The 22092-nt window shown below is 44.3% G+C and overlaps 1 protein-coding gene across 2 annotated transcripts in view; it reads left to right on the top strand.

Annotated features, from left to right (window-relative positions):
* The window catches only part of Arhgef28 (Rho guanine nucleotide exchange factor 28), a 328408-nt gene that overhangs the window by 170635 nt on the left and 135681 nt on the right, over positions 1–22092 (top strand). Inside the window, exon 1 of one of the 2 annotated variants that reach the window (XM_036206821.1) lies at positions 12796–13130. The exons of the other annotated variant lie outside the window; for it this stretch is intronic. Coding sequence (XP_036062714.1) covers positions 13046–13130 — 85 coding nt within the window. The 5' untranslated portion in view covers positions 12796–13045. Of the gene's footprint in view, positions 1–12795; positions 13131–22092 lie in introns of those variants that run through there. 2 annotated transcript variants of the gene reach the window in all.

The following is a 22092-nucleotide window of genomic DNA, read 5'->3' as shown; positions in this document are numbered from 1 at the left end:
ATGGGGGATGGGAGAAAACATCTGCTGGGTAAGGGTTCAGACTGTGGGACCTGCAGTGGGCAGGTGAGCTGCATGGAATCCCTGCCACAAGGATACATAGGCTACCCAGAACCAGCCAAGCAGCAGGCTGCTGCATCAGTTGAAAGTCAAGTTCCTCTTTGAGGACTGTGAGGCCACAGTCCCAATGTCTTAGATGCAACACAAAAGCTTCTGAAAAGTGATGGCCCTGCTCTGTCAGCAAGGAATATTCCAGAGTATGAATGAGGTTGTATGGGCCACACACCTGATGAATCAGATATTGGGGTAAGAACCTGAATGACCAGAGAAATGGCAGAGAAGCCACCAGTGACTTCCTTTCTCTCCAATCCTCCATACAAAAGGGCTGAGATCGTCTTTCAGCCCCGCCTTACTACTTCCTGTCTCTCTATCTGCCCTCAGTCCTCCAAAACCTCTATGGTTAATTTTGGTCGGCTAGTGGCTCTGCCCTCTGACTTCAAGCAAGCTTTATTGTCAGAAAGCAGTCAAAATTTCACACAGCACCTGACTAATGTTTTTCTGTCAGCTTAGTGGCTGCACGTGAATCTACTGATAATTTTATTACAGTCAGCATCCTGTCAGCTACTCAGGCTGCCGCCACCAAATGTAGGTTTTTAACTAAGTCTCTATTGTTCTGTTTACCAACAAAGACTCAGAAGTCAGAGGTGGGGGTGAAAACTTCCTAGATCAGAGAGGTCGAGAAGCAACCAGCTGACCTTCCATTTTGGCCGGAGACCCAGCAAAAGACCCATCTCTCTCCACTTGTCCCAAACCCAAAAGACTGCGAAACTCAAAGCCCTCTCCCTACTTCTTCTTGTGCATCTTCTATCCATATTCCTGGCTCCTCTGGACTCCCCATGGCTAATTCCCATCAACTAGTTGTTGGCTCTGCCCTCAATTTTATTTCACTAACACAAACGCAAACTCGGGGTTCACAGTGTGATCGAACATCACGCAACACCTGACACTCACACTGAGGCTACATTTCCAGCAGCAATTTATCACCCATGCTCTTCGTTGGATTAAAGATCGAATGAGCGCATTTGGACATTCATCGGATGAATGAGTGCTGAAGTTGTGTGCCATGTAGCAATCGACATGGAAAAAGTATGAGGGCCTGCTAAAATTGAGATGGCAAGCCAAGGGCATGGGAGCATGTCTTAACTTTTCCTGGGGAGGGGGTGGTGGTGTAAGAGAGAGAGCATCATGGGATGAGGCTGGGGTGGTGAATGGAATTGGTTGGCATTCATCTCGGGAAGTTTCAATACTCTGGCATGAAGCTGTCTCTTATCTGATGCTGCAGATCTGGCTGGCAGAGAGTGGGCTTGGCAAAGTGCAGAGATTTTAAACAGCATCTTGATAAATGAGACTTTGGGTAGGACCTGGGGAATGGCTCACTGGTTAAGATTACTTGCTGTTCTTACGCAGTCCTGGAGTTTGATTCCCTGCACCCTCAGAAATACAGTTTCCGGGGTTCTAGTGCCCTCTTCTGGCCTCTTTGGACACTGCATTCATTCACTGCCTGGGTCGCATATGCACACGCAGGTAAAACATTTATACACATAAGTTAAAAAATAAAGCTTTAAAAACTTTAGGGGAAAATTAGTCTTTTACACTAGAGAATGTATCAATACTCGTGGAAGAAATGAAAAGATGGTTCCTATTGAATTTGGATATATCTCCCCCCTGAGCTTTTTAACAGAGTTGTGATCAGGCAAGCAAAGTAATTTCATCCTTCATTATTAGTTAAATCGCATAAGTGACCTCTGTCTACGAAAGTAACTTAAAAGGCTGCTGAACATACTTTCCACAAAGAGCATGAATGCTTTTGCAGGAAGAATGGGCAAATAGGTATGCATTGTAGATGGTATAAGTGACCTCTGTCTACAAAAGTAACTTAAAAGGCTGCTGCACATACTTTCCACAAAGAGCATGAATATGCTTTTGCAGGAAGAATGGGCAAATAGGTATGCATTGTAGATGGTATAAGTGACATGGTCAGCTCATGCCCAGGCTCCAAGAACAATTATTTAAAAAATTTGAGCCGCATTTTTCATTTTTTATAGTTTTTATGTTTTCCTTGTCTTAGAATATGTTTTGCCTGCATGTATGTCTGTGAACCATTCAGTGAATGTATGCAATGCCCACATGTGTGCCTGGTGCCCTCAGAGGCCAGAAGAGGGTGTCAGATCCCCTGGAACTGGAGTGACAGATAGTTATGACCTGACATGTGGGTGCTGATAATCAAACTCAGATCATCTGGAAGAGCAGCCAGTACTTTTAACTGTGATGCTATCTCTCTGGCTCCTCATTTTAAATTCTTTAAATAACATTTTTATTCTTTGTTTATTCCATAAATTTATACAATGCATGTTGATCACCATTACCTTTGGGTCAATTTTGTTATTGTTGTGTTTTTTTTCAGATAGGGGCCCACATAGTCCAGCCTGATCTCAAATTCACCAAATAGCTGAGGATAACCTGAACTCCTGATTTTCCTGCTTCCACCTCCCAAGTGCTGGGGTTAAACTCTGCAGCACTGGCTACAAATTTGAATCAGTGTATCTCAATTATTGTTTATTACATAAAATATAAGTAAAGGAAAATTTTTGGTGGATGTTGGGACAGGAAGGGTGGACCCCAGGGGGACAGATGAGCTGAAGCTGGTTGTAGGCAAAATCCCAACTCTGTAACCAAACAGAATAGCAAAAGACCACCCAGACCATTTGGGAGGGGAAGCAAGCAGAAACAGAGGCAAACAGGGAGTTCTGAGGCTGGCATTTGTCAACCTGCAAGACACAGACCTTCCAAGCCCCTCCTGGAAAGTTAAATGGAGATACCAGCAGAGGGAACGGGAGGAAATGGGTGATCAGATGGAACAGCTCCACTAAAGCAAGCAGAAAGCGGAGGTGTCGGGTGGAATCCACGGTCAGGTACCCCATTGTGGGGTCTGCTAAAGGTCTTGGTCTTAGATTCAAGTTGTGAGGCAGAGAGTACCGTCAGTAGTGCTGTCCCTGTGCCCGTCTGTCCAACCCCCTTCCTGTATCTACTTATAGAAGTGTAAAAGTTTGGAAGTGGCTTCTGAGCTACAAATGCTCATAAAACAGCTCATTGTCATCACCCCTGAATAAGAGAATGAAGACACCAGGGGGGCTGGAGCCAGGGCCCATTGTAAGTGGAGCTCACCCCCGCCCCCCCCTCCTCCCCTCCCCCCTCCCCCACCTGCTATTTCACTATGCACAATCTCTAGCAAGGCCTTTGGAATGCTGTATGGGATGGGAAGGAAAAGGAAAAACCTTCAAGGCTTTTTGACTTCTAGAATGTCAGTTTTTGAGCCTAATTTTGGACAGATCTCATTATGGCGTGGGCTATAAAACAGATACTCCTGGGAACTCTTTTTTTTTTTTTTTTTAAACATTTCAGTTTTTGGGTGGAGGTAGGTGGCATTTCTCTACAACAAATTAATTTCATCCATGATTTGAAGTAAAGGGTCTGGGGACAGAGAAATCTTCCAAGAAGGGTATTGCAAATACAAAGTTATTCGTATAAAAGTTGGGCTGCTTTTAATTCCTTTTGTTCATTTCAGCGAAGTTTTATGGTGGCTGTTGAGGTTTTAGGTATTTGGCTGCATGTTTACTATAAGGTCAATGTGGATCTCTTACTGACTTCTGTCTCTTTGTGTTCGTGGCTTCCTTGTTTGGGTAAAATTCTTCTTGTGGAATGTGGAAAAAAAAACTACATTTTTCTTTAAATGAGACTACTGGAGTGTTTGTTGACTAACATTCATCCCATAAATCAAAAGAAAGACATTTGGGTTTTTTTTAGGTTAATCTAAACTGTTCTGTAGACTTAAAAAGCAAGAAGAAACTGCAGCTTTGCTGGAGCTATGAAATCTATTTTGTGGTATTTTTTCCAATGAGAAGTCCCATGAAATCATCGAGTTGTAGGATGCTGGCTGCTATCATGATGGGCCTAACGTTCTTCATATTGTTGGTTCAAAGATGTAGGACAGAAAGGGAAATAAAAAGAATGACATGAAAATTACTCGAGGTTAGTTACTAATTGAAGCATTGCTGTGGTATTCTAAATTTAGCCTGCACATCAGGTGAACTGTAGACATCTTGAAGCTGGCCCTAAGGTCCAGGAGCCTGGCTTGATCCATCTAGAAAGAACATGTACATCAGGATGTTGCAAAGGGCTCCAGGTTGTTCTTAGGTGGAGCCAAGGCCATAAGCCACAGCTAAAGGTCCTTCTGGAAGCCCAGTGATGTTGGGATCAACGCCAACCTTCCTGACTTTCAGTTTATTTGCCACTGAGAAATGGAGTTGCACTTTTATCTGCAGTGCCTGAGAAAGGAGTGAGTGGAAGTCTGTTTATATTAACTTTGGACACTCTCAGGGGTCATCACCTCCATGCCAGGCTCTATAGGAAATGTGAATGCCTTTCAAAGAAAAAGGATTGGAATCTTCCAAAATACTTGAATTGGAAAAAAACAAAACAAAACAGCAGCAACAACAACAACAACAAAAAAAAAACTTAAAAAATTATGTTAAGCATTGAGAAGGATCAAATGGCTCCCATGGGCCAACTCGGAGTTGGCAATGGTTGGATTGCTGGGTGGGGTGGAGAGGTGTGGGTTGACGCTAAGGTCATGAGTGTTACAGGGATGCCCAATGGTAGGCATGGGCTCTGTCTTCAGTTTACTCTAAATTGCTGTTTTCTTTCACCTTGCCTGCCAAATACATTTTTGAAATGTAATTGAAAGCAGGAGAAACTGTGGTAGTGCTTCCTCTGAACTCCAAAATTTTCCTTCTCTGAAACAAAACCCATAACTTCAAGTTCTGGAGTTAACCACGCTTAGTAAATAAGGAAACTCCAAGTTTCTATCTCCTCAAAAGCTTTGACTTTGATGTTTAAATGATTAATTTACAAATCTCAAACATGCCTGCAAGTAGTTAAAGAAACTACAACTAACTCATAAAACACAAAACACACGAACCAATGGATTATATGGTTTTATAACAGGTGTTTTATGGGGAGTTCCAATGACACCCAGAGATTTCATCCTATTTCTTCATGTGGAAAGCACTCTAGTGTCCCAGTAGTTTTGAAAGCATTCTTTTACTTAATTAGAGCTCCTTGGCAACTGGTTTGATCATAGTGAGTATGTTTATGGGAGTTCAGCCTTGGGCTTTTCTCTCCCTTCCTCCTTCCGTCCTTCCCTCCCTCTCTCCCTCTTTCCTTCCTTCCTTCCTTCCTTCCTTCCTTCCTTCCTTCCTTCCTTCCTTCCTCCCTTCCTTCCTTCCTTCCTTCCTTCCTTCCTGTCTTCCTTTCCTGCCTTCCTATTTTCTTACCTGCCTGTCTGCCTCACTTCCTTCTTTGATTTAAGCATCCAGTGGTTCATCCCTTGGATGGGGGGCACTTCAGGGAATTAAGATTTTGGTGAGTTTCCATCCCGGACAGTTACAAATGCTAACAATTCAGTAGAACAATACATTGCAATTCCCAGTGTGTTGAATCAGGAAGATATTTTCACAGAACAGGGCTCCTTATTTCAGTTTTAGGCAAGAAAGTCAACAGAATTTGTGTTTCAAACCATGAGACTCGACTGAAGAGGTTTTGTAGCTGAACTATAGGAAGAAGAGAAACAACCATAAATGAAAAGAAATAATGACAGCGGAGTAAAGGTGAAGTTGAATGTACCCAGAACTTGAGGAAAAAATGGTGAGTTGAGCTGGGAGTGTCTATTGGTTCCTGAGATTGTCTGTCAGTGAGATCCCAGCTGGCTGGACTGAGGTGAATTGACCTTCCCCACATGAGAACCTCTCTGGCAAGGGGTGTGCATCCTTGAGCAGTGTCAACTCCACACTTACTGGACACAGATTAGGAACAGTTGGCTCCCACTCTGATCCTTTTGATAATAGTAAATCTTATTTTTAGATGTATGGACTTTCCCCCCTTACTTTGGTACCTGTTTCCCCTTTCTGGGTCAGCTCCTCATCCGTGATACTGTGTTATACTTCGCCATCACGTATTCCTTAACTTCTTGGCAGTGAGAGTGTTTTCACTTCCCGTTTTTTTATGATCTTGACAGTTTTGAGAAGTGCTGGTCAGGAGTTTTATAGCTGCTCCATAGATGGAATTTAAACATTTCCCCATCATTAAAGTTACAGGTTTTGAGAAGAAGAATACACAGGTGCAGTGTCACATCCATCACATGATAAAGGGTTTGTCCTGTCAACTTTATTAAGCACTGCTGGTGTTGACAGTCATCTCCTAGCTGGGGCTGTGCTGGCCATTTTCTTCCCTGGGAAGTTATCCCTCCTCACCCTTTTCCGTACTGTCTTTGGAAGGAAGGCAAGATGCTCTGTCCACCATTAAGGGCAGGGAGTCGCCTGCATGCATCCTTGTGGGTGGAGGAGATGCATAAATCAGAGTCCTTTACACGGATGGGTTGTATTCCGCCACTGTTTGTCTGGTCATTTAGTAATACCTTCATGAAGACAAAGTTACCGCTAATACTGTTAATAATCTAACAATTTTTTTTGTCAAAGTATTAGGAATTTAGCTTTAGTATTAGGAACTATCTTAGTTGGCTTCTGTACCCTTTTTTATATCCTCGTGTGTGTGTGTGTGTGTGTGTGTGTGTGTGTGTGTGTGTGTGTGTTTAGTATGGTGAAAATATCATTTATGGTTTGTTAGTTGATGATACATGACACCTTGGATTTATCAAAAGCCATAGAACTTTATAGAACATCAAGGAAGCCTTAACGTATACAAACAAACCAACCAACATCAATGGTAGGTGTCTTGGTTAGGATTCTGTTGCTGTGAGGAGGTACCTTGACTATGGCAACTCTTTTTTTTTTTTTTTTTTTCGAGACAGGGTTTCTCTGTGTAGCTTTGCACCTTTCCTGGATCTCGCTCTGTAGACCAGGCTGGCCTCGAACTCACAATGATCCGCCTGCCTCTGCTTCCCAAGTGCTAGGATTAAAGGCATGCACCACCACTGCCTGGCATATGGCAACTCTTAATAAAGGAAAGTATTTAATTGGGGCTGGCTTACAGGTTCAGGTTTAGTCTATTATTGTCATACTGGGAAGCATGGCAGTGCACAAGCAGACATGGTGCTGGGGAAGGAGCTAAGAGTTCTACATCTGGATCAGCAGGCAGCAGGAAGAGAGAGATACTGGGCCTGGCTTGAGCATTTGAATCCTCAAAGCCCACCCCTAGTGACATACTTCCTCCAACAAGGACATGTATATTCCAACAAGGCCACACCTCCTAATAGTGCCATTCCCTGGTGACCAAGTATCAAATCTATGAGCCTATGGGGGGCATTCTTATTCAAACCTCCACAGTGGGAGAGCCCAGGGCGGGAATGCAGCATGTCACAAAATTATATTTAACTACACTAAAATGTATGAAACAAACTTATTGTGATTATTATTATTTAGAGAGGGTCTCAAGTAGCCAAGCTACCAATTTCCTAGTATAGTCAAGGATGGCGTTGAACTTCTAACATTCCTGCCTTTACTTTACAAGTGCTGGGATTATGGAGATATGCTGCCATGTCGTTTTATTTGGTACTGAGGGTCACACCCAGGCCTTCAGGCTTGCTAGCATATTCTACCAAACTGAATTACTTTCCCAGTTCCTGAAACAAAATCATTAAAGGGTACTAAATAACTTTGGAAATGAGTGATGTGTGTAAGAATAAAATGCAAAAGGAACTGAACTGAAGCCCAGATCTTATATTGATAACATTTTTACAATTCAGATACTACTTTACGGTTGAATACTTATGTGAATGGATGAATACTTATGATGGAGGATGGATGCCAGGTTTTTGTGGAGGCTTAAAGATAAGCATGATGTGATAGTAGACCACATGACAGTGTGATAGGCCTTTTGCCTGAGTGCTTTGGTTTATCCAATCACTAAACAAACACATGCTTTGCAAAGTAGAGTTTGTAAGCAGTTGAATGTCATGAGGTGGGAACCCAAGACTCCAGTCTGCGTCTTTGAGGATAGGCTTTAGATGGCAAGTATTTAGGGGATAGATAAACACTGTGGTCTGAGGCATGGGAAGAGGGGCCTGACTAGTGAAGTCATTGGTCTTCACATGTGTAATTAAACCTTTTGCTCCTTCATAGAAAGGAAGCTTGTGCAGAAAAAATGGTTCCATTAGTGCCATCTGAGGGTGGCCGTAGTGTCTTTGATGTCAAATGGTCATATGAGACACTTGTGGAAACCCAGGTGAAGGGTGGGTGGTTTCGACAGGTTTGAGTGACGTCCAGGCTCCTGTAAACCTGCTGTGGCCACCTCCACTTTCCCGACTAATGTACCAGAGGTGCTCTCTATTGCTGGGCCATCTGACTTCTAAAACTGATGATAAAAGAAGGAACTATACACAAATACAGCTAGTTACTCTTGAGGACATGATGTGAGTACTTCAGCAGCACACTGCAGAAATACAGTGAAAGGAAACTTGATTTGATATTTAAAGTATACTGGAAATGTCTTTAATTTCTTTATGCTATCATCTCTTTTATTCCCCATGATAACCCCTGCAGTGTAGATGTTATGATCCTGTTTTGAATGTGCTAAGATTCAGAACATATGAGTGACATGGTTAAGGATACTAATTAAGTGGTCAGAACTGCCTTAAATAAGTCACTGATGCCCATGAGTTTCCTTGTAGCATGAGGTGCCTTTCAAATAGGACTCAGACTCAAGGGATTTGGCATACCTTTGGAAGATAAGAAAACTTCACAGTTACTGTTCCTCAAATCCCATATTAATATTCTTTTGAAAAGACTTAGTTTTACCGAGGTTGGGAGGGAAGTGGCCTGTTGCCTGTCTGCGGAATGTGGAGGGATATTTTCTGCATGGATCTTCCAGAAAGCAGCAGCTGAAGACGGCATTGTCTGCCTTGGGTGATAAGAACCTGGTGGAGCAGCTTTGCTCAGTACAATTTTTGTTAATTAAAGAAGGCACATGGGCTTCGTGTAGCCCATGAAGTCACTTGCACACTACTGTGATGGTTGTGTATTAACTATTTACAGAGGGACTGGAGGCTAGATCATTAAATTCTTCCAACTGCAGTTGTGATCAGCCAATTAGACAGAGCAAAGAAATGTATCTTTGAATATGAATGAATGTAAATAACATCTTGAATTAATTTAAATGCAATTGGACAAAATGGGCAGAGAGAGAGAGAGAGAGGGATGGATGGATGGATGGATGGATGGATGGAGGGAGGGAGGGAGGGAGGGAGGGGGAGAATGAATGAGAATGAATATGATGCCCTCAATTACAGTAGGAAACAAGGAGGATAAATGATAATTTAAGGAGTTCTTGGAAGGCAAGAAACTGAGCAGACTGAAAAGTAGAACAGGATGCAAAAGTAATGTTTTCTCCGTCACTTCCCACGTTAACTGAAGTGAGGGGACTCAATCCATTTCTTCAAAAACTACAGACAAATTAAGGCAAATGAGGACACTGGACAGTCTTGAGATCGCAGAGCTGTTCCCACATGTGCTGCTGGCTCTTTTATTGTCCGAAATTTTCCATAAAGTAATTAATCCATACTTTGTCAACAGTGACTGTACCTCAAGGAAAATGGATTAAGACAGGTCTGCTTCTCACCTCAACCCATAGAAAGGCGTGTGCCCAGTTCCTTCATGCCTCTCTCTGTCTGTGTTTTCTTAAGTTCTTCTGACCTATTATTATAAATGATAGTCAAGGGAGGAACATCTTCTCCAGTAACTTCTTTTTAAGACTTATTTTTAATTGTGTGCACGTGCGCACGCGTGTGTATGAGGGCATGCGTATGCATACTCCTGTGAGTGCAGGTACCCTCAGAGACCAGAAGAGGATATTGGATCCCATGGAGCTGGAGTTGTAAGACAGCTGTGAGCTCCCTAGTGTGGGTGCCAGAAACTGAGCTGAAATCCTCTGTAAATGCAGCAAATGCTCTTAACTGCTGAGCCATCTCTCTAGCCCATCCTGTAAATTCTTGACTTCTCCTTACCTCTCTCCTAGTTCAGTGGCTCAAAAGTGTTAACTGGACCTGAGGATCACCTGGGCTGGGATGGTGCTCCTCGTTAGTATAAATTCTGGCCCCACCATTGGAGTAGGAATCCAGTGATTTGAGTTGTCCTGGACACTCTGCCTCTTATCCACCTCACCCATGCTGATGATGCCTCTGCAGAAATCCTGGCCTGGCCTGTGTTGTCCAAGCCTGAACATGTCATCACATCCTGGCCACCTTAAGCAAAACAAATGAAGGACCCTGCATGGATGGCATGCTTGTGGCATTTACCGTTTTACCGAAAAGTAACTCCTTTTGCCTATTACCAGGACAACATAGTATGTGTGGCATCCCCATGTCTTGGTGAAGCAAGGAGCTAAAAAACCACCAGCAGTGACTGGGGTATTTCTAACAGCCTGGGAGTCTCCTCACTGAGGCTCCTTGACCATGTAGTTGAATGAGGATAGCAATATCGTGATGATATTTCAGGCTATGTGAGTCCAGTCCCCTTTCTTTGGTCTGGAGACACCTTAGAAGCAGCTTGTGGCCACACAACATCTAACATGTTACCTGAAGCCTTAGGGAACTAGACATTTTCTTCACTGACATATGATGTTCTCTCTACAAATGCAGATACTTTTGTTCCACAAATATAAATATATTTTAAGAATCCTTGTGCTTTATCAAAATATATAGTTGTAGTCAGTAGATGCTGTAGTTACTATAACTGTGATGTAAGGTTTTTTTTTTACCCCCAGGTTGTGACCAACCTTGTATGACTCATTTAAGAGATGCCTACAATGCCCCAGGCATGAGACTGCATCTCATGGAGCTCTGGCCGGCCTGACATTTGCTGTGCAGCCGACTTCTGCTCTCCTTGCTTCTGTCTTTCAAGTGTTGGGATTCCGGGCCTGTGCCATCATGGCCAGGTATGCAGTACTGGGGATCAAGCCCAGGACTTCATGCATGTTAAGCAAACACTCCATCACCTGAACTTCAGCTCCAGCTCCTGGCTCCTCTTGTCTATTTTGTTTTCTTAGAAAAAGAATGTTTTAATTGAGAACATCCCCCTTCCCTCTCCTCCCTCCCACCCCTCCCAGCTACCCTCCATCAAACCTCTCTATAGCCCCCTCAAGTGGATAGCCTCTTTTTATTTGATTATATTTGGTACACAGACACACACATGCAGTTTCTAGATTTTTATTTATGGGGGGGCACATATGTCATGGCACACATGGAAAAGTCAGAGGACAACTTGAAGGAGTTGATTCTCTCTTTCCATCATGTGGGTCCCAGGGCTCAAACTGGGGTTGTTAGACTTGAAGCCCTCTTCCTGACCCCATTTTCTGTTTTTTTCTTATTAAGGATCATATAGGTTAAAACTCTTTTTACTCAATGTTAAAGGCTGAGAATAATTTATTCTTACAATTGTCCCCATCTGTTCAAGAAACAGGTATTGTTTATTCAGATAAAAGGGTAGAACATAGAAAAGTTACTCATCTTTTCCTTTAGGAAATCCTTGCGGCTGTATTCTAGCTATGCTTTGTTATAGCTTTCTAATTATCTAGAAAACCACATGAAACCACAACAGTAGTTTACAGAAATCTGGTTTGGACTTGAATTTAAACTCCAGACCCCCTCCCACTCTTTACCTCAGCCCGTGCCCCCCCACTCACGCCTCCCTAACCAGAGAGGATTAGCTACCACAGAGCAAGCTGTGAGGCTGTTCCTCCCCCAGCACAGCCCTTGCGCCAATGCTCGGAGAGACATTTGAGGAGAAGAATCCTAACAAGACACACACTGTCACGGTCCAAGCCCGCGGGGTTGAATGGTTCCTTGGCTGGGCATCCGGAGGCTTCACAAAACACCAGCAAAACCGAGGACTTCTGGGCATTCCTCCTGTGAGGAGCTCTTTAGAGACTCTGGAAGGATAATCCTCTGTAGACCCCGGCTGCTTGGCTTGATCTTATTTGGGTCACACATCTCTCGGTGCCTATAGAAGTAGGGAAAAACAGTGAGTGGCAGCCGTGATTTATGGGGAGGCAGTGCGGGCTTCCACTGAATGCTAATCCCTGGAAAGTGTTTAGGGGGAACTGCGGGAACTGTTGGTTTGTGGCAAGTGAGTCATTTGCATAGGGAGATGGACTGGAAGTTTAGAACTGAGCCAGAGAGTCCCCTAAACCCTTATGACTGACTGCTAAACTTGGTGATAATTCAGAGAACAAATAACAAACAACCGAGTCATGCTGGACAGTAATAAGCGACTTTGGGTGGGTGTAGTGAGGTGAGCACCATTGAGTGTCCGAAGCTGAAAGCATCTGACCACTTCAGGACTAAAGGACCAGGAGACCAGACTGTTAAATAAAATAGCAGTTACACCCTCAGACTTGCCCATGCTGCTGATGGTGTAGACGATCAGCTTCTCTGGAGGTGTGGATCCTGGAGTAGACTGGCTTGCATTTGCTGTGGTCTGACTGTCCACACACAGACTGCTGCCTTGGTCTCACAGCACAGCACAGCACAGCTTTCCTAAGAAATGATTTCCTAGCTCTCAGCACAACAGGCGCCTGCCTTAGGAAGCCTTCTTGAATCTCAGGCAGTGTTCTTTCTCATCTCGGCTCCCTTCCTTCTTCATTTCCATATCTAGCCACAAGAAGAGGGGAGTTAATGATTCATTTGCTCCCTGGTGACCTTTTGAATAACTGGACTGCGATGTATCAGCCAGACTCCAGGTCCCCCTCTCTCCCCCTCCGGCTTCTCTGGTTTGGCTTTAATATTTACAGCCTCCTTGTTGGTCTACATGCCTGAACGCCCGAAGGAAGCAAAACATTTATTGCCTCTCCCTCTCTGAGCTTGGAGCTGTGTCACCCAACCCCATTCCCGCCTTTGACATCACGGGGAGGCTCCTGGCTGGGCACGGGCTGGTCTGCCTGCTCTCCTCTGCCTCAGCTGATCCTTTCACCCAAACAAACAATGGATTCTGACTCCGACTCACCTTTCAACTACTCCTGGCCTTCCTTCCCCAAGATGAAGATTCGACGCAGGGCATCCAAGAAAGGTAGATGGATCAGGGTGCCTTTTGTTTGCCCAGAGCCAAACCCTGGCACCTCGAGCGTGCTCTCACCTCTCTGTCCTGCATTTCTCTGCCTGCCTGCCTGCATGCCTGCCTGCCTGGAAGTGAGGGCTGTGTTTTCACATGCCTTTGTAGAGCTCTTGCTGTACAAACACTTTGTGTATGGACTTCCGAGGCATACTTATTTCCTCCTTCTGTTCCTTCTACTTTAAAATCTACCTAACTGCTACTATCCATACTTTAAAAAAAAAATGCAGGGGTTGGGGACGTGTCTGGGGGTCAGTACAAGGTAAATGTTTGGGATTCATTTAATCAGAGTTACCTTGGAGTTACCTTGACAATAAAGAGTCCTGTTGATTTAAACATGTCTAGACTTCGTAAAGTTTAAAGAGAACTCGAGCTTGCTACTTACTTTATGCTTCTAATTTGTGTGTGTGTGTGTTTTGAAGTTAAGTACTTAAAGGAAATTTGTTCCTAAGAGGTCCTATCTAAGGATTTTGTAAGTTGTTACAAGGAAAGGTTTTGGAAACAGTGATTTCAATAAGAATGTCTCCAGAGAACCCAGAGACCAGTTCTGTGTACCTCCAGTAAGCAAGTAAGCAAGGTCAAGCCGAAGAAAGAGGGGCCTGGGATCCCCGGAGGCGCATGGTAGAAGGACTTAGTTTATTTCCTCTTCTTCAGCCCTCTCTGTAGGGTGGACTTAGCAACCAAGGGGAAAGTTCTAGAGAAGTACTCGGAGAAGAGACTCCCATCCCGGCCTTGGCACCAGAGGTTCTTGTTGCCTTCTGAGGTTTGCAAAAGCCGAGAGGCAGTGGGCAGCCCTTCCTCCTCCTTGTCCTGTTAGCGACTTGTGTGGTCACCTTTAACTCCAGGGGAAGGAACATGGAGGGCAGCAGGCTAAGGGGCATTTCTCCTGATGACTGTGTCTTCAGAGCTCGCCGGCTCTGTGTTCCCACAGGAGGATGGACTCCAGCTATAGTCCATGTACCTAGTTAGCTTCAAGAATTTTCTTCCAACCTTCTAGGGTAAACTAAAGGTGTCTGTTTGCCTTTTAGCTAGGATTACAGCAATTTTAGGAATAAGGTGACTTGGACATGAGGAAGGCTTGTCCCCAACACTGTTCCTAGGCTGGTCCACTGTCATCCTTGAAATGCAGCCATCAGAAACCTTAATACTTAGTGTTTAATGTACTATTTTGTTATCCTGTCTTAAAACCAATTTCTTTATTTTGTACCCAAGAAAAGGGTTCTTTTTATTTTACATAATTTTATTGATTTTATAGATATAAGGAAGGGATTTTAAAATGTCAGTGGGAAAGCTTGTCTCCCTTTAAAGGATGTAGTGCATATAATAAAGGGCATAGTGTGTATTGTCTTTTTTTTTTTTTTTTTTGCCAGAGCTGAGGACTGAACCCAGAACCCAGGGCCTTGCGCTTGCTAGGCAAGCACTCTACCACTGAACTAAATCCCCAACCCCTATGTATTGTCATTAAATGATTCTGGGAAAAATACACATGCAGGAGAGCAGTTACCTGCATGTCAAAGTGAGCCCATATGCAGATTAGAAAACAGAGTAAAACTTTAACAAAAGGCAAATCTGGGTAAAGAATACGTCCTAATCTTTGTGCTATTCCTACTTTTTCAGATCTTTTGTGATTTGCAATTATTATTAAACAGTAAAGTTTTATAAAACATGACTTATTTCTGAGAGGGGAGATACATGGAGGCCCTAAGAACTGAAGGTGCATTTGTTAGTCGTGGTGTCCCGGGAGTGTAGCAAGAACAGGTTACTTCCATTTTGTATTTATGTTGTCTGGACAACCTACTGGATGCCTATACTTTAGGAGCTGGGACTCCAGGTAGGGAGCCACCTGGGAGGGAAGGGATTATGACTGGAAGCCAGGGAGAGCCTTGAGAGGCCAGTGGAGCGGTAGGAACATATGAATCACACTCTCCCTTTAAATCCAAATTTGGGGCTCTGCCAGCCCTGAGCCAGAGCAGAAAGTCATAGCAAAGCTATGTATAAATTAAACCTGGTTCAAGTGAAAGCAAGTACCTGGGTAGGAAAATGATTAACTCTTTGCCACCAGTAAACAAGAGATAAGTGAGGCAGCATGGGGGACTGTTAGACTACAGAGCCCATGCCCTTCCTTGGTTAAGTGATGGGGACCCAGTTGTGAAGAAAGTGGTTGGTCCTCCTGTACTATCGGCTGGACAGAATTCCAGACCCATAAGCCCATAGAGAGCCAAGAGGGCTACAGCGATAAGCCAGGCCAGCCACCTTACCTCCATGTGAAGGAGGTAAAGCTCAGAGAGACTCAGCAAAGAATTGATCAAATATGTCCAACAAGCATCTCTGGAGTGACAGATGCTTAAAGGTCAGGTCAGCACTGGGCCTGCATTGCACATCTCCCAGGGCCCAGGTACACCAGTTCCTTCCCTACCCCACTTAGTAACAAAACAACCACCACCACCACCACCACCACAACCACAACAAAACCATAAGAAATCTGACTTTGATGACATCTCACTATAGAGTCCTGGCTGGCTTGAATTTGCCATGTAGACCAGGCTCAGAGACCAGTCTCTGCCTCCCAAGTGCTGGGATTAAAGGAGTGTGCCATCACACCTGGCCCAATAAATCTGATTTTGTACCCTAGTGGCCAGTTTGTGAAGAACAGTGCTCTCTTGTCTTTTAAAGGGTGATGCCATTGTTAGTGTGTCTTCAACAGTAAGAATTTCTCTTCATTTTCTCTATCAGCCCTCAGTTCGTGCGTGTATATGTGCCAAGGCCAAAAGTCAACCTCTGACATTGTTCCTTAAGAGCTGTCCACTTTTTCCGAGACAAGATTTCTCCTTGTGACCTGGGGCTTACAATTTAGTTAGGCCCCAGGGATCCACCTGTCTCCACTTCCCCAGTGCTGTGCTGGGATTACAAGCCTCTGCCATCATACCATCATACTTGTTTGGTTTTTTTGTTTTTTTTTTTTTTTTGTTTTTGTTGTTGTTTTGGTTTTTTTTTTTTTTTTTTTTTTTTTGGTGGTGGTGGTGGGGCTAAACCCAGGTCCTGATGTTCCATGGTAAGCACTCAACCAGCTGAACCATCTCCCATCCCTTCTAATCATTAGCAGTTATTATCTCCTGGAACTCCAGCCACCTTGGAAGTCTTGGAGGAGGATCTTAGGGCTTTGAATTTATGGTCTATTCAACCAACATTTCTTGTACTTATTTAAGGCATATGTTCTTCTAGTCTCTACTGTTGGTTCCCCACATTGACCCTGTTTTCTTGTATTTCATTCCCCTGGAGGCCCTCTCCTGCCCCTGTTCTCAGTTCTTTGATAGATACTCAGACACATCCACACTCCCAGCTTGCTTAGCAAGCGATAGGAAGTTTCAACAGGGGTTTGTAATAAGAAAACCCACCAAACAGTATTTTAACTCAGTGCTCGCTTTTCCTCCTGCCTTTAGAGAAGGAGACTATGTCACCGTTCTTTGGAAATGACTGGTGTCATGGAAGCAGTTAAAGCCAAGTTGCCCAACATGAGACCCGGGGAGGCCCTTCTCAGAAGCTCCCCTCTGTCATCTCACAGGTAGCCCCAGGACAAGTCATTTTTTGGATCCCAGTGGTTAATAATTGGAGTAGGTCAGAATCCATGACCGTTCTGCTTCATGGGCTCTAGGAATGCCTGGATTTTTGTTTTGTTGGTTTCAGTAGGCAATTCAACTAAGAAATTTAATGTTTGTTAATCAAAGATTAATCATAAAAAAAAAAAAACCCACAGAGATTGGACTTCATGTAGGTTCCCATCATTATCGTTCAATCTTGAAAGAGCAAACTTAATTCTAAGTCATCAGAGGCTCAGAACTGTCAACACGTTTCCCTTGGTCACTCCATCCCCTCCTGCGGTGTCTCCCATGCTGTCCTCCCCCAGGTCATAACAGGTCCCTCTCCAGGGAGTCAGAAGGTGAAGAGGTACCAGTTGCCTTTTCAGGTGGGCAGAGCCTCCACAGTTCCAAAGGAGCCAGTACAAACTAGGAAGTTTGACAACCCTGAAAAGCTTGGGTAATATAGAATGTTACAGTCACAGTCCAACTCAACAGTACTATGTGGTGCTTTACCAATTGTTATTGAAGTGTAATGGATGCTTGCTGTAGGGAATATGTTATTTGTTTGTTTGTTTGTTTATTTATTCATTCATTCATTCATTCATTCATTTATTTATTTTCATTTTTTGAGACAGGGTTTTTCTGTGTGTAGTCCTGGCTGCCCTGGAACTCACTGTATAGACCAGGCTGGCCTCGAACTCACAGAGATCCATCTGCCTCTGCCTCACGAGTGCTGGGACTAAAGACATGTGCCACCACTGCCCAGTGGAATATATGATTCTTAAAATAACTGTAAATAAGGAGATTATCTCTGTTGTATAAATGAAGAAAGGGAGGCTTAGAGAGTGCTGTCGTTTGGGTATGGCTTGTGTTACCTAAGGACTCATACGTTGGCGGCCTGACTCTCAGTATAGCGCTGTTGAGATGTTGAGACTTAAATGAAATAAGACCCAGTGGAGGGGGTTGGGTCACAAAAGGCCCTTCCCCTGGGAAGAGATTAAGGTAGTCCTTTTGGGGACCCACCCTTGTTAGTTGTTGAGAAGATTGTTATGAACAGCAAGACTGGCCCTCGCCTGTCCTCAGGCGGCCTGGCTTACATGGGATTTCTCCCTTGACAACCCCATGCTGCGATGCTATTGCCTTCACGTGACATAATGAAGGAGCCCTCACAAGACTCAGTGCTATGCTGTTTCAGCTTTAAACCTCCTGAACGCTGAGCTAAACTGACCTTTTTAATGGATAAGCTGCCTAACTTCAGATACTTTGTGATAACCACAGAAGATAGAGTGTTTCAAAGTTGATCCCACAGGTATTCTAGGAAATGCAGAGACTGGGAACCATTTCAGTAAGGAAAGGGGACGGATGGCGTCATGACATGAATAAAGTGAAGGATTTCCCATGTGCATTGTCATCTAAAACAAAAGAGGCAGGCCCTGAATGTTGGATGGGATGGCATCTTCTTTTATTAGCCGGGGACTCTGAGGCCAGCAAAGAAGAAATGAATTGTTCAGCCTTGGCGCCCATAGTAACAAAACGAAGCCTAGAACACAGACACTAGCCATACAGGGTTTTGTGCTTCTCGGCATGTGTTCCATGTCTTGGTCGGGCTGATGGATGGAGGACTTCAAGGGCTTGCCGCCATGGGTAGAAAGGTGCCCTTGTGTCTCACCTTCACTTCAGCTCATCCCTCCCCTTTGTGAACTTTTATCTAGGAAGAGAGGTAGCCGGGATGGCTTTAGAGGTTCCAGATGCAAGATCTATTGTTAGGCTTTGAAATCCCCCACTCCCAGGCATGGTCCTTGCACATATCCATGGTTTGGGTCTGGAGACTGATGGATAGGAGCCTGGCAGTAGGAAAATTGAAACCACGAAGGGGTGTGTCTTAGGTAGGGTGTCTGTTGCTGTGAAGAAACACCATGACCATGGCAACTCTTATAAAGGAAAACATTGAACTGGGGCTGGCTTACAGTTCAGAGGTTTAGTCTGTTATCGTCATGGCAGGAAGCATGGCAGCACATAGGCAGACATGGTGCTGGAGAAGGAACTGAGAGTTTTACGTCTGGATCAGCAGGCAGCAGGAAGAAAGAGAGACTCTGGGACTGGCTTCAGCATCTGAAACCCCCAAAGCCCATGCCCAGTGACATACTTCTTCCAACAAGGCAACTCCTACTCCAGCAAGACTATACCTCTTAAGCATTCAAATATGAGTCTGTGGGGGCCATTCTTATTCAAACCACCACAGGGTGATCATTCTAGGAAACCCACTGTCTTCTAGATTGAGAGAGATGTACAGAATGATGAAGTACACCAGGAGATGATGGATTTCTACTTTCCTTTCCGTGCTTTGGTCTTGCAGTGTTACTTAGTCTGGTCTTGAATGCTGGGGTTCAGATGATTCTCCTGATTGAGCTTCCCCAGTAGTAGGACTACAGACATGTGATACCATGCTTGGTTTGTTTTGCTTTGTGAATGAGCTCATTTGAAATTTGAAGGACAGGTATTTGATCTGAAAAGTAACTCTTAATTTGCATTTAGAAGTGTGAGGACATTTCAGAAGTTTAGTGGTCATTGTTAAAATTACATTAGCTTCATGAGCTTACTCATTCCTTTCCTCCTTTTTATAGAATAGACGTGTGTGTGTGTGTGTGTGTGTGTGTGTGTGTGTGTGTGTGTGTGTGTGTGTTGGGGCTTAATCTAGAAATTTACACAGGAATGCCTGAATGAATAGGTCACTTCAAAAAGCCTTAAGAAGATAAATCTTGGGGGCTAGAGAGATGCCCCAGCAGTTAAGAACACTAACTGCTCTTTCAGAGGACCCAAGGATCAGTTTCTAGCACTCACATGGCAGCTAACAACGGTCTGTAATGCCAAGATCTGACACTGTCACACAGACATACATGTGGGCAAAACACCAATGCACACAAAATAAAAATAAATACATGTATTTTTTTTTTTTTTAAAAAAAGAAGACACATCTTCCCTTTAAGGTGACATAACTCACTAGGGTGTCTTTGCTCTAGGTGAGCTTAGTTTCATAGAGCGCAGTTTCATGCCAGACTCTGCCCAGAAATGTCTCTGCATCCCAAAGGAGAGGCAGACAACACAGCTAGCATGCTTCATACTCCCCTTAAATGAACAAATACTTAGCCACATTTTTGAAAGTGATGCCCCTCCCATCTCGGTAGGGGGAAAGGAAACAGTATTATTGTCTCCATGTTTGGGGGACTTCTCCCCAAGTCCTGCAGGAGGGACTGGTATAACTCACTGTTGAATTTCACAATGTAGTTTGGTGTGGGGACGGGGTGGGGAGATGCTTGCCCAGCATCTGTAAGACATATGCTTGTTCAATCCCCAGCCCCGAACCAAAACAAAACAAAAACCGAAATGCTGTAGGAAGGTAAGGTGGAAGGCATCATGAAGGGATGGCACTCAGCAGCCTGTGGTGAGCTGTTGGGGTTTGAACAGGCAGGGTGGTCCCTCAAAGCACATGTGCAGAGTCAGACATACACGGGGCAGAAGAAAGTGATGGAAAAGAACCCAGTCGTGTGGACTGCTGATTCACGAGGCTGTGGAAATGTTGTGTAACGCTGAGTGTTTCACTGGCCTGTGTGCTTATCTGTATCTGTCTGCTTGGCACTTTCCCCTTTGCTGAATATTACTCACATGAGAGCGTGCCTTCTGAGGTACACTGAGATGGGGATCTCACCCAGATGAGACCAACCAGAATGTTGCCGCTGCCACAGTGATAGGCCATGGGTGGGCACATCACCCAGACATAGCCAATCAGAATCCTTCCTTTGGATGTCTCAAACTGGACTTTGGAGGGAAATGCCTTTCTTCTGGGGTGGTATCTCTGGAAAGATTGGTGGCAAAGCCATTAGCTATAGCAAACTGGTCTGTAGTCTGAAGGAATGCAAAAGGAAGCAAATTAATGACAAGTTCCCATGAGGCTCCAGGCCTTTGCACTGGTCTCTGAGGCCCCTGTGGTTGCCTACTTCCCTAGTCAAGCTTTGGCTGTGAAATTCATTCAGTTCTGTGAGTTACCCTCATGGTCTCCTCCATCCCCTTTTATTTTTATTTTAGCAAATTTAGGAGAATATCTCTTCTCACGAACTGGAAACCTCTGACTTTTCCCTCATGATGTAGCTCATAGACCCTTCCCCAGGTCTTCCCTGCCTCCCCTTAGAGGTCAGCATTTTTTCTCAGGTGCCATTCTGCTTGGCATGTGCTCTTTTTATAGTCCTTCTCTATCAGAGCTGGCGTCTCCCATCCCCCCTAAGGCTCCTGGAAAGTGGGGGTTGTCCTGTGCATCTCACATCTCCAGTGTTGGATCATGGAAGGCAAGCAGTAAATATTGATTGATTCACTGTTTATTTATTTATTTATTTTTGTCTACAATCAGACTGATTTCTACAAAGTATACTGTATAGACAGGATGGGAAGGGGGAGAGTATATTTTAATCTAATATGGAAAACATGGTTTGATGTAAATAATGTAAAGTCATTTTCAGCAACTGCTTGGTATTATTGGATAATTTGGTATCCCAGATTTCTCTTGCCAACTCTTCACCCCTTCCTTGTTAATATTTAATATGGTTTCCTGGTGAGAGTGGAGGGTAGTTGGTGGTAGGAGGAGCCTGGTACTTGAATCTGTACAGTGCTCTCTGGGTCTTACTGGATTGACCTAGCCTCTTCTCAGAAACATGACTTCTTGACTTTGGCACTTGTGACCAAGGTCTACTGCTGGGGTCATCTCCTGGTGTCAGGCAGGGCTTGGTGATTCTCCTTCTGGACTTCTAGTGACTTGGCTTTCGCTTGGCTCTCATACGACAGAACCTTGGGGTGGGGTGTCTCTGTCCTTGGATGCTATCCCAGATGCTCTCTCCAGGAACATCTTCTATACATCTTGATTTGCACTGCGGTGGATATGATGGCCAGCCATATGTGCTCAACCCAGCCCCTGACTGCTTCTCTCTAGGGTTTGGGGATCTCAGAGTACCTTTCTGGTATATAGGCAACTGGGAGCGACCTGTCGAAGCCAAGGCTGGCACTGCTGTGTGATTTTCTGTGCATGTACCTCATTTCCTCAGGATTCAGATGATCTGAATGAAACAAACAAACAGATGAAACCCCACCCATTGTCAGAGTGGACCCAACCTATTTCACACTGCTTGCCCCAGGCAGAGAAACCACTTCTTTGTACCTTTAATCTCCATTATCCTCACAGTGGAGGGCATTGAGCATGGGCAAATACTATATCCAGCTCTCTTTCATGTTTATCTGCCCAGAGTTTCCCCATGATAATGCAGTAGGTCTCAGGAATTCAGTAGTTTCTCAACCAG

Source organism: Onychomys torridus, chromosome 15, assembly GCF_903995425.1.
Source record: "Onychomys torridus chromosome 15, mOncTor1.1, whole genome shotgun sequence".
Classification (NCBI taxonomy): Eukaryota; Metazoa; Chordata; class Mammalia; order Rodentia; family Cricetidae; genus Onychomys; species Onychomys torridus.
The sequence above is the reverse complement of the archived record's forward strand: the minus strand, read 5'-3'. Positions and strand labels throughout refer to the sequence as shown.